The sequence below is a fragment of the Budorcas taxicolor genome, chromosome 13 (genome assembly GCF_023091745.1).
Source record: "Budorcas taxicolor isolate Tak-1 chromosome 13, Takin1.1, whole genome shotgun sequence".
Lineage (NCBI taxonomy): Eukaryota > Metazoa > Chordata > Mammalia > Artiodactyla > Bovidae > Budorcas > Budorcas taxicolor.
In genome coordinates this window covers 51,985,289-51,998,184 of record NC_068922.1, presented here as the reverse complement: position 1 = coordinate 51,998,184, position 12,896 = coordinate 51,985,289, and the positions used below count along the sequence as shown (strand labels likewise).

The 12,896-nt window shown below is 49.3% G+C and overlaps 1 protein-coding gene across 1 annotated transcript; it reads left to right on the top strand.

The window, feature by feature from the left end:
• The first annotated feature begins 4,068 nt into the window (after positions 1-4,068).
• Positions 4,069-7,083, top strand: MRPS26 (mitochondrial ribosomal protein S26). Its single transcript, XM_052651092.1, has 4 exons — positions 4,069-4,303; positions 4,398-4,544; positions 4,632-4,755; positions 6,131-7,083. The coding sequence occupies exons 1-4, from the start codon at positions 4,092-4,094 to the stop codon at positions 6,263-6,265; spliced, it is 618 nt and encodes a 205-aa protein (XP_052507052.1). The 5' UTR covers positions 4,069-4,091; the 3' UTR covers positions 6,266-7,083.
• Positions 7,084-12,896: the final 5,813 nt, after the last annotated feature.

The window sequence follows — 12,896 nt, the reverse complement described above, 5'->3', positions numbered from 1 at the left end:
AAATTGGGAAAGGAGTATGTCAAGGCTGTATATTGTCACCCGGCTTATTTAACATATGCAGAGTACATCATGGGAAATGCCAGGCTGGATGAAGCACAAGCTGGAGTCAAGATTGCTGGGAGAAATATCAATAACCTCAGATATGCAGATGACACCACCCTTATGGCAGAAAGCAAAAAGGAACTAAAGAGCCTCTTGATGAAAGTGAAAGAGAAGAGTGAAAACGCTGGTTTAAAACTCAACATTCAAAAAACTTAAGATCGTGGCATCTGGTCACTTTATGGCAAATAGAAGGGGAAACAATGGAAACAGTGACAGACTTCATTTTTCTTGGGCTCCAGAATCACGTCAGATGGTTTCTGAAGCCATCAAGTTAAAAGACACTTGCTCCTTGGAAGAAAAGCTATGACAAACCTAGACAACATATTATAAAGTAGAGACATTACTTTGCCGACAAAGGTCCATGTAGTCAAAGCTATGGTTTTTCCAGTAGTCATGTATGGATATAAGAGTTGGACCATAAAGAAAGCTGAACACTGAAGAATCGATGCTTTTGAACTGTGGTGCTAGAGAAAAGACTTGAGAGTCCCTTGGACTGCAAGGAGATCAAACCAATCAATCCTAAAGGAAATCAGTCCTGAATATTCATTGGAAGGAGTGATGCTGAAGCTGAAACTCCAATACTTTGGCCACCTGATGTGAAGAGCTGATTCACTGGAAAAGACCCTGATGCTGGGAAAGATTGAAGGCGGGAGGAGAAGGGGACAACAGAGAATGAGATGGTTGGATGGCATCACCGACTCAACGGATATGAGTTTGAGCAGGCTCTGGGAGTTGGTGGACAGGGAAGCCTCATGGGGTCACAGAGCCAGACAGGACTGAGCGACTGAACTGAACAAAGCAAATGTTATCCTAAAAGTTTCTTGGTTAACCAATACATAAAGGGAAAAAAATCTGTTTCCTAAACAATTTAACCTATTATACAGTCCAAATACTCATTTCTGGTAAATAAATCAGTTCAGAAATTTACCCGTGCCCTCCTGCCTGGGCAGCAAAAGTCTAGGTACTCATGATGTCATCTCCCCCTCTTTGCCACAAGATTTAATGCACCTGCTCTCCTGATGACTGGCCACTGTGAATGCCCAGCCTGACCCTACCCTTGCACTTGCTGTTCAAATTGCTGTCCAAAGAAAGAGAGGCTATTAACCCCATAAACTGGCCTCTGCCCCTCAGAGGCTGGTGGTTGGCGGCAGAAAGCTGAGCTGACGCAGACTAAGGTGGAAGCCTGTTTCTAGCATTCCAGGGCAGCTGTGCCCAATTCCATGAAATAGTCCTGGGTTGAGCACAGGATGAGAGAGGCAGAATTATTCCTACCACCTGCAGATAGACCCACAAAGGCCGCATTGCCCCTTTAACTGGGCCCCCTATCGGGGGCCTGCTTGGAGGAGAGGCCATCTGTGGGATAGCTATGCCCCATCCAAAGCTCCTTTCACTGGAGTGACCCGGCCCTGCTGTCCAGGTGTGAGGAGGACTATCCCACCCAACCCATTTTACAGGTGAGCAAACAAGCCCTCAGGAAGGGTGGTCATAGATCTCCCCAGACTTATTAACAAGCTGCTGGGTCCCTCCCTCTTTGGCCCCCAACCTTTCTACCAGGGAAAGCCCTGAGCTAGGTGGGATTCCGGGAGACCCCAGGAGCTGCCTCTCTCAGGGTCACCTTTGGTGTGTCAGAGAGGGCTGTGAAAGGTCTCTAGATCTAAGGGCAGGAGCTTGAGAAAGCAGCCAGGGAAGTGGATAGAGACCTCACGGGCACAAGCCAGGCTGAAGAAGGAGTCCAATGATTTCAGATCCCTGGGAAGATGGGAGGAGGAGGCATCTGATGACCCCGGGACCAGCAGCTAGGAAAGGAAGCTAGGACCCCGGGGCCAGCAGCTAGGAAGGAAAGAGGATTGGTGGCAAGCTGTCCCCCACCAAGATGTCATTGGAGCCTGTGGGCTCAGAGCAGGGGGTGGAACCACCTGCTCAATAAATCTCAGTGCTGCCTGGCTAGGTTCTGCTGCTGCCTGGAAGAGCCACCTGCAAGAAGCCACTTGGCCCACAGCCCTCCCCCAGCGAGTGAAGAGCCACCCTCCACCAGGCTGAGGCTTGTCCAGATGCAGCTCTCTTCTAGGTGCATGGCATGCTGCTCCTCTTCCCCTTCCCAAGCCCCTCTACCCCGGCCCGTGCCCAGAAAAGCCCCCTTTCCTTCATCTCTTGCCAGCAACACGATGCCTGTGCCCACTGCCCCTGGCGTGGCAGGGACAAAGGGTAGAAGCCCTTGGCCCTGTATCCACACACCCATTTCACATCCCCAACTGCCATGGAAGGGAGAGAGAGCAACTCATTAGGAAAAGGGTCTCCCAGCATGGGGGGGCGGGGAGCCCAAGTGCCTCCACACTGCTGCCTGTCTCTTGGACATCTCCCCTACACCCTCTCTAATCTCACTTCTAGGGCCCCTGAGGAAAGAAAAGGTAGCCCTGCCGTACTGGGGAGGGCCCTCAGCTGGCCAAGTTGGGAGCCTCTGTGCCTCAGCGGCTCTGGGAGGGAGGTGGCTTGTTGTGAGGAGCCCTCAGAGTCCAGACCCCTGTAGTCCTGGGATAAGAAGCAATAACAGGATGAGAGGAGAACATTAGTCGACAATAAATCTGCCCTCGAAGTGCACGTTGTCCAAGGGGATCCTGGAGGAAGACGAAGACGGTTTGTCTGGGAGTGTCAGACTCGAGTGCTGTCCACTGTCTATGGGAGCAGCCCTGCTGGCCAGCTTTGGGCTAGGCCTCCTGCTTCTGCTGCTGCTGCGGCTGCTGACCACCCACCCTGGACCCTCAAAGGCTCAGCACTGGTCCCACAGCTGATACCCTGGAGGAAAACGAGCCTCCAGCTTACCCCGGGACCCTCGGCATCCTCCTAGGCCCCCAGGTAGGTGAAGAATCTCCCCAGCCTAAGTGGAAAGAAGAAGGTGCTGGTTGGGGTTCTTCCCCCTACCTCAAGCTTTGGGTAGGGGTGGGGGAAGGCAGGCTACAGCCTCAGTTCCCTTGTAAGAAAAGGTTCTGGGAACTGCAGCTCAAAGCCCAGGCCAAATTGCCCATACCCTCCCAAGTGATGCTCTGGCTTGCCTGAGGACAGTGTGCCCTGGAAGAGCAGGACCATGACCCGGTGGTTCCTCCGTGGGAAGCAGCACCTGGTGCAGACACTGCTGTTAAGTAAAGTGGAAGGCCCCCACCCTTGGCCACTACAGGGCCAGCTAAGAACTGAGGTGGTCGGGGGATGATACACCACTGAGATGCCTCCTGGTACAGCTAGCTGTGGGGGCCGTTATCTGATACTCCAGAATTCTCGACAATTTATATATACTAACAGTTTATGATGATATGACAGCAACAATTTATGATGAGATGCCCCGTGTCCCTGCTGTTGGGCTTCCCTGATAGCTCAGTTGGTAAAGAATCCGTACGCTCAAGAAGCTAGAAAACCCGCACGCTGAATCCTCTAAGAGGCAAGGGGCAACGACAGGACGTGGGAGTTGCAAAACAAGCGGCTGGCCGATCCTGCGCAGAGAAGCCAAGCTGGAAGGGGAAAGAGAGAGGGAATCGAAACAGGAGGGGCGGAGAAGAGGGGGTGGGTAAAGCCACAGTTCGGCGGTCAGGTGACCAGAACGTCCACTGGAATGACCGCCGCCTTCTGCAGACTGGGCCCCGAGAGCCAAGCCCCACCGCCCTCCAATAAAGGTGTGAGACTCCTAAAGTTCTTGCATCGAGTTCTCTTTTTTCTCCTGTTCCTCTCACCCCTGCTGACACTTCTCTCTCTTTGTCTCCTCTCTCCCTCATCCCTACTCCCTCCCTGAATGGGAACTGGAGCGATGCGAGTAGCGGACACGCGGGCGGGAGCCCACCCAGCGGAGGACAATAGCCAGGTTCCGGGCCGGGGGCGGAAGCAAAACTGCAGGCTCCACAGGGTGGGGACGGAGCCCGCGGACTACACGTCCCGTGGTGCCCCGCGGCAACTTCCGGGCCCCATGATGCCCTGCGGAGTGCCGGAGGCGGGGCCGTCTCGCCATGCTCCGCGCGCTGAGTACCGTGGGCGCGCGGCCCTTGGGCCGCCCCCCTGCCCAGTTTCTCCTGCTCGCGCGCGGCCGAAAAACCCGCCACGATCCGCCGGCCAAGTCCAAGATCGGGCGCGTGGCGACCCCGCCCGCCGTGGATCCTGCGGAATTATTCGTGCTGACGGAGCGTTACCTGCAGTACCGCCAGACGGTGCGCGCCCTCAGGTATGTGTGATGGATGGGGAGGCGGCGCCCTCTGGCGTGTGTGTTAGGGCGGGCAATTGAAAACTGTGCCGACCCTGGGCGCTTTTCCGTCCAGAAGTGAGTTCGTGACCGAGGTACGCAGGAAGGTGCATGAGGCCCGAGCCGGTGTCCTGGCACAGCGCAAGGCGCTGCAGGATGCCGCTGAGCACCGCGAGCTGATGGCCTGGAACAAGGCAGAGAACCAGCGGCTGCATGAGCTGCGGTGAGTGGGGCAGGAGGCGGGGCGGGGCCGCCTGACCGACCCCGAGACATCCAGCCACGCTCAGTCTGGGCCTCTCGTCCCTCCCAGGATGGCCAGGCTGCGGCAGGAGGCGCGGGAGCAGGAGCGGCGGCAAGCGGAGGAGGCGGCTCGGGAAGCCCGAGAGGCGGAGGCCTGGGCCCAGCTCAAGAAGCGGGAAGTGCTGCAGCTGCAGGTGGGCCGCGTCTCCAGACGGTGGGGCTGCTAGACCAGCGCGCGGTGAGCGGGGGCGGGAGATGCAACTGCGTGCAGAGGGAAGAGAGTAGCCTTGAGTCTTGAGAGGGGGCTCGCAGGTGAGGGTTTGGGAGAGAAGGCGTGCAGCGAGAGCGCCTGTCAAGTTGCCACTGCAGTATTCACGTGGCTAGACGATGTCTGTGAGACGGCCTCCGCGTTTCCCTAGGAGTTTATACTTTGTCCTGAAGGTGAGAAAGTCACCGAAGCTTAAACGTTTTGGCGTGAGATAGCAGGTGTGAGACTTAAAAGCAGCGAGGCCAACTAGCAGTGATCCAGAGAGAATGGATGAGGCTTGATAGAGGGAGAAGGACGATTTGAGAGAGACTGAGATACCTAGACAACTCTGAGAGACTGATTCCGCCCAGTGAAGTGTCACAACTGGTGTGCTTGGGTTTTGGCCTAAGTGTTCTGGGAATGATTGTCTTAAAACAAGGTGACAAATCTGCCTAACGTTCCTCCACTGGAAGATCAGCGGGGCGCTCAGAGAAGACCTAGGCTCCAGACATCTTTCCCGCGGGAGCACTGGAGCCCCTCCCTCAGTGGGCTAAAAGCCGGCAGGCTTGTTCTGGGGGCTCCCATTCAGCTGAATTTCTCTTTTCCAATTCAGTTCAGTCGCTCAGTCGTGTCCAACTCTTTGCAACCCTATGGACTGCAGTACGCCAAGCTTCCCTGTCCATCACTAACTCCTGGAGCTTACTCAAACTCATGTCCATAGAGTCGGTGATGCCATCCAGCCATCTCATCCTCTGTCGTCCTCCTGTCTTCGATTTTTCCCAGCATCAGGGTCTTTTCATAGGAGTCAGTTCTTTGCATCAGGTGGCCACAGTATTGGAGTTTCAGCTTCAGCATCACTCCTTCCAATGAATATTAAGGACTGATTTCCTTTAGGATGGACTGGTTGGCTCTCCTTGCTGTCCAAGGGACTCTGAAGCGTCTTCTCCAACACCACAGTTCAGAAGCATCAATTCTTTGGAGCTCAGCTTTCTTTATAGTCCAACTCTCACATCCATACATGACCACTGGAAAAACCATAGCTTTGACTGGACAGACCTTTGCTGGCAAAGTAATGTCTCTGCTTTTTAATATGCTGTTTAGGTTGGTCATAACTTTTCTTCCAAGGAGCAAGTGTCTTTTAATTTCATGGCTGCAGCCACCATCTGCAGTGATTTTGGAGCCCAAAATAATAAAGTCTGTCACTGTTGCCCCATCTATTTGCCATGAAGTGATGGGACCGGATGCCATGATCATCGTTTCTGAATGTAGAGTTTTAAGACAACTTATTCACTCTTCTCTTTCACTTTCATCTTTTCCAATAGGAGGATGCAAAAGACTTCATCACCCGAGAGAATCTGGAGGCGCGGGTGGAAGAAGCTCTGGACTCCCCCAAGAGCTACAATTGGGCCATCACCAGAGAGGGGCTGGTGGTCAAGCCACAGCACAAGGGCTCCTGAGGTCCCAGTGAGGACAGTACCCACCCAGGGACCATGGAAGTAAAGGGGTTAGGCCTGATCTGAAATAAAGCAGTTGGTGTTTCTGATGAAGGAAAAGGTTCTGCCTGTCCCAGTGCAAGCTTCACTCTGGAGCCTCAGCTGCTGCCGCTTGGTCAGAAACTGCACACGCGCAGCACTGTATTCTGCACCCATGTGCAACTCTCAGTAAAGCACCAGACCTGAGAAGCTTCTGTCTCACAGAGAAGCTTAGTCCCCTCAACAGCCAGGTTGTCTGCTGAGTATCCTCAGGATCAGTGGTTGGCATATTGCAGACCTTGGACAAAATCTGGCCTATTGCTTCTTTTTGTGGATAAAATATATTGAAACACAGAGACTTCCCTGGTGGTCCAGTGGTTAAGAATCTGCCTTCCAATGCAGAGGATGCAAGTTCAATCCCTGGTTGAGGAACTAAGATCCCACATGCTCAGGGCAACTGAGCCCCCACGCTGGGACTACTTAAGCCCCTGCATTCTAGAGGTCACATGCTGCAACTGGAAAGTGTACTCCACAACCAAAGGTCCCACCTGCTGTAATGAAGAGAGTATATTGGAACACAGCCACACCTGTTCATTGACTGCTTTCATACTACAATGGCAGAAATGAATAGGTGCAAGAGACTTTATGACTTGCAAAGTCTAAAATGTTGTTATGATTTTTTAATTGAAATATCATTGATTTATCTGTTAGTTTCAGGTGTACAGCAAGGTGATGCAGTTATATGTATATATATATACACACACACACATCTTTTAGGTTCCTTTCTACCATAGGTTATTACAACATAATGAATATAGTTCCCTGTACTATACCGTGGCTCCTTGTTATCTATTTTATATATAGTAGTGTGTACATTTTAATCCCAAGCTCCTAATTTACCTCCCCTCCCCCCCATCATATGATTTTTTTTCCTGTATGTCAAGCTTCCCCTACCAGGGATTGAAGCCATGCTGCCTGCAGTGGAAGCTTAGAGTCTTACCCACTGGGCACCTGGGGGGGTCTTCTGTGACTACAGAAGTTTGCTGACCCCTTATATGGGCTTTCAGGCTCCAGTCAGGCATCACTCAGTAACTGAAACAAAGCAACCACTGACCAAAGACCTGCTCCGGCTTGACGCTGAATTGTGCTGACCAGGGAGTGGTGTGCCCAAGAGAAGACAAGAAGACCCCATTTGTCAAGTACTTGGAGCAAACGAATACTTGTGATTAAAGTTCACAAGGTTGAATAAGTGGGCATGTAGGTCCACGGCCCTTACTCAGATGCAGGCCCTCAAAGAACATCCAGGATGAGGAAGAGAAATATTCCTCTGAACCAGAGCTTCTGTCCCTTTGCCACCATTCACTAAATACCACCAGAGGGAAAAAAAAAATCTTTCCATAACTCCCACATTGTAAATAGGGCCTGAGAACCTTTGAGGGAAAGTGAGTAATCACTCACGTTTAGGTAGGAAAGCAGCTAATAGAGGTATAGGCAGAGGAGCTAGGACTCAGTCCCCATCAGGGCACTGCACCGTTGAGGGCAATGGCCTCCCTCAGGCTGATCAACAGCTCTTCCCGGGCACTGAGCCCAGGCACAGCATGGTGGGGCCCTGGATTTCAGGTGCTCAGTGCAATTTCTAGGGTGAGGGCTGATGGGCACACGTTGTGGACCAAGATTGTGCCCACAGCCTTGAACTTTGAGGAAACCTTTGGTATACTTTCACATGGGACATTGAGCCTGTTGGGGGAAGTTCAGTTTCATTTTGGACAAGTCCCTGGTCCTCTATCAGGATCCAGACAAGCCGTCTGTCTTCAGGTACAGGAGAGTGTCATACCTTCTTGAATCTGACTTTAGGCCATTTTTCCTTTACTAGTGTCCTGCGTATAGGGCTGTAATTCCTTATTATTCACTGCTGATGTCAGCATGTCATGCAAAGCTACCTGTAAACCAACCTTGAACATTTTCTTCTCCACCCACAGCCATCTCATTGGTTTAGGTACAAACAGGCTGTTTAGTCGGAGAAGGAAATGGCAACCCACTCCAGTGTTCTTGCCTGGAGAATCCCAGGGACGGGGGAGCCTGGTGGGCTGCCGTCTCGGGCCACGCAGAGTCGGGCACGACTGAAGCAAGTTAGCAGTAGCAGCTAGGTGCACGGGTAAGCTGTCACAGCACACCCAGTCCACGTTGCAGATATATGTGTCCCACGAAAATGCCTAATCGCCAGTAGAATCCTGATAGGTAACCATGGTCTCCGATTCTTGACCTCAAGTTGCGGATTCAGTTTGTATGTGCCGCAGACAATGTGAACTTGTATCACGTAGAGAACCTCTTGTTTGCGGCCCCACTTGTGAGTAGTAGATTCGAGGGCTACCCAATAAATGCATCTGAAGCACAATACCCAAATGTAAATGCTTTCACCAAGATTTGAAGAGGTCTACAATGCAGTGTAGAGAGGGTAGGGAACGAGTAGAACCTGTGTTTGACTTGGGAGGGGTATGCTGACCCCCAGAGCTTTGCTGAGTGGGCAGTTTTTCCCCAGGCAGTCTGGTGGTTAGAACTTTGCTGTGGCCTGGGCTCAATCCCTGGTCGAGGTGATACACCGCTGCCAGGGTGGTATCCTACTACTATATTGCTGGCAGTAATCCAAGTGGACAGAAAAAGAATGAACTTGCCACATGAGTGGGTGCCAGATGCCTCCTTATACTGTTCCATCAAGGAAGCCACCTAGGCCTGAGTAAGCCTAACGCCATTCCCCCATGTTTTTCCAGAATACACAAGATTTTCTCTGTATCCACTATCAGTATTCCCAGAAATCTTTGGGAAAGTTCCCCCTGAACTTAACCCTATGATTATTTCCCCAACAAATACTGAAGTGAAATGGATACCTAGGATCCAAGCCTAGCTGATTGCTGAAATCCAAATAGGAAATCAAAAGTGATATTTGCAATCCCAAATCTTGAGACAAGCAGGCATTTCTCTTGAGGGGTGCTTTGATGACTGTTTCCTCAGTGCAGGTAAGTGCATATAAGCTATAAATGTGAACATCCATATTAAAAAACAGCATTGTCAGGATAAATTCGAAGTGCAGTTTACAAGGCCTTGAGATGAAGAACCTGTAAGGAGGAGCAGCATCCTGCCACAGGGCCCAACTAAGTGACATGAGGAAGGGCAGGGCTGCATAATCTCCGCCCTCAGCAGTACTCTGCAGTGACTGTGCATCACTGACACTCAGTAACCTTCCACTGTTCTTTGGCATTTTCTCCTCACTGAGGGAAATGTCATATTCATGCTCTTCTTTTCTTTTTTTAAATTCTGGCTACTGGAGGAGAAGATGGTCTGAGTGGGGCTTTGTGTCTGAGGTGTAAACGTCAACCTTGGCTACTGCACCTTTGCCTGTCAATGCCAGAGCCGAGCCTGCACGAGCATGCCGAGCTGGTGCTGCTGCTGGAACTGCAGTCCTGTGCAGGAAGGAATGCAGGAGCCACACTTGGCCACCTCCACTGCTGCTGCAGCTGCCCAAAGTGCCAGAAGCGGAGGAGTGTGCATTTGCCCTTTCTCTGTCCTTAGATCTTGTCAGTGACTCCCGTGTTATTGTCATAATGGAAGCCAGCTGTCAAGGAAAGCTGGGAAATACGTGCAGGCCTCCAGCCTCCTGTGGAACTGAAAGCTATGGACGAGTAACTGGTGTGTGCGTGCTCTGTCGCTAAGTAATGTCTGATTCTTTGTGATCCCATTAAGTGTAGCCCACCAGGCTCCTCTGGCCATGGGATTTCCCAAGCAAGAATACTGAAGAGGGTTGCCATTTCCTTCTCCAGGGGATCTTACCAACCCAGGGATCGAACCCAAGTCTCCTGCATTGGCAGGTGGATTCTTTAGCACTGAGCCACTAATTACTAGAGAAATGCAATCAAAATCATGATGAGGGATCACCTCATACTGATCAGAACAGCCATCATCAAAAGGTCTACAAGTAAGTCACTTGGCTCATAGTAGGCCTTCAATAAATCATTATTCCCTCACATTTAAAAAAATCTACAAATAATAAATGTTGGAGAGAGTGTGGAGAAAAGGAAACCCCTCCACCCCTACACTGTTGGTGGGAATGTAAGTTAGTGCAGCCACTATGGAGAACAGTATGGAGTTTCCTTCAAAAAAAATACTAAAAACAGAGTCGCCATATGATCTCACTCCTGGGCATATATCCAGAAGAGAGGAAAACTCTAATTAGAAAAGATACACACACCCCAATGTTCACAGCACTATTTACAATCGCCAAGACATGAGCAACCTAAGTGTCCATCGACAGATGAATGGATAAAGAAGATATATATAGAGAGATATATAGATATATATATAGTGTCTGTGTGTGTTAGTGGCTCAGTTGTGTCCAATTCTTTGTGACCTCATGGACTGTGGCCTGCCAGGCTCCTCCATCCATGGAATTTTCCAGGCAAGAATACTGGAGTGGGTTGCCATTTCCTTCTCCAGGGGATCTTCCTGACCCAGGGATCGAACCTGGGTCTCTCACATTGTGGGCAGACTCTTTACAGACTGAGCCAGGGATGTCATATATATATATGGCTTCCATTATATATATAATAATATCTATATATGGCTTCCAATATAGATATTGCATTATATATAATGGAATATTACTCAGCCACAAAAAAAAAGAATGAAATAATGCCATTTGCAGAAATACGGATAGACCTAGATATTATCATCCTAAGTGAAGTAAGTCAGACAAAGACAAATATTAATTACATGTGGAATCAAAAAAAAAATGATACAAATGAACTTATTTACAAAACAGACCCAGACATAGAAAGCAATCTTATGATTACCAATGGAGAAAGATCGGGGAAGGAATAAATTGAGAGTATGGGATAAGCAAATACACACACACCCTTCAGTCGTGTCTGACTCTGCAACCCCATGGACTGCAACCCACCAGGCTCCTCCATCCATGGGATTTTCCAGGCAAGAGTACTGGAGTGGGTTGCCCTTGCCTTCTCTGAAATACACACTACTATATATATAAAGCAGATAACCGACAAAGATCCATACAGCACAGGGAACTATATTCAGTATCTTGTAAAAACCTATAATGAAAAAGAATACAGGACTTCCATGGTGGTTCAGTGGTTAAGAATCCACCGACCAGTGCAAGGGACAAGGGTTTGACCCTGATCCAGGAAGATTCCACATGCCTTGGGGCAACTAAACCTGTGTGCCACAACAGCCCACATGCTGTAACTACTGAAAACCACGTGTCTAGAGCCCATGTTCTGCAACAAGAGAAGCCACCACAATGAGAAACCCATGCACTGCAACTAGAGAGTAATACCCACTCGCTGTAACTCCAGAAAGCCTGCGTGCAGCAACAAACACCCGGCACAGCCAAAAATATACATAATGTTATATATATATATATATATATATATATATATATATATATAAAGATATATATTTAAATATACAAATATATATATATTTATAGTTGGCCTTCCCTGGTGGCTCAGTTGATAAAGAATCTGCCTGCAATGCAGGAGACCCAGGTTGATCCCTGGGTTGGGAAGATCCCCTGGAGAAGGAAATGGCAACTGACTCCAGTATTCTTGCCTGGAAAATCCCATGGATAGAGGAGCCTGGCAGGCTACAGTCCATGGGGTCGCAGAGAGTTGCACACGACTGAGCGTCTGAGCATATTATACATATGCAAAGAACAAAGGTTTGATCCCTGGTCCAGGAAGATTCCACATACCACAGGACAACTAAGCCTATGTGCCGCAACTGCTGAGCCCACACGCTGATTTGGATGTATATATCTGAATCGCTTTGCTGTATACCTAAAGCTAGCATAACACTGTAAATCAATTATATGCTTCAATAAAAATAAATAAAAAGTATATAGCCAATAACAGCAAATTGCTAACATTTCAGTTACTTCCTGACCTGGCAAAATTTAAGGTTTTGCTTTTGGATGATTTTTGCAAGTAGACTGCTCCAGAAGACTAATTTGGGGATGACTTGAGCTAATTGGGTCACACCTTGTGGCTTTCTGGACACTTTTGTGAATTTATTAGAGAAATAAAAAATCTCCAAGAGATATGAGAGTGTTTGCATGATTGCCTCCCTCACTGCTTCAATCCAGAAATCGATATGAATAAATTAAAACTAGAGATACACCGTGAAAGGCTACATAGCTTAGTGGTAATGAACCTGGTGCAGTCGGCCTGGATTTGAGCCCAGCTCCCCTTCTTACTACTTTGAGTGTTTCGAGGAACATTTCTTAGTCTCTCTATTCTTCAGTTTCCTAAAAGTAAAGTAGAAGTAATACTGACACCTATAAGATTGTTGTGAAAAAATGAGACATTCATGTAAAGCTAAGTTCAGTGCTTGGGGCTTGGTGCTCAATACATGTTAAATGCTATTTTTAGTGAAACTAGGGAATGACCTCAAACTCATACCATGAAGTAAAATAATATGGTGATTCCTCAAAAGAATTATATGCCAAATACAGTCAAACTGAGAATCAGTTGCTGGAGGAAACTCAGATCCACTCTGCAGCTGCCCATGTGGCCAGCAGAGGGCAGCCTCACCAAGACAGTGACAG

What these genes read in the sequence shown, in the direction of transcription:
- MRPS26 (XM_052651092.1), top strand. Translation starts at nt 4,092, where the DNA reads ATGCTCCGCGCGCTGAGTACCGTGGGCGCGCGGCCCTTGGGCCGCCCC. An exon ending in CAGCGGCTGCATGAGCTGCG is followed by an intron (nt 4,545 to 4,631) that starts GTGAGTGGGGCA and finishes CGTCCCTCCCAG; the next exon opens with GATGGCCAGGCTGCGGCAGG. An exon ending in GGGAAGTGCTGCAGCTGCAG is followed by an intron (nt 4,756 to 6,130) that starts GTGGGCCGCGTC and finishes CTTTTCCAATAG; the next exon opens with GAGGATGCAAAAGACTTCAT.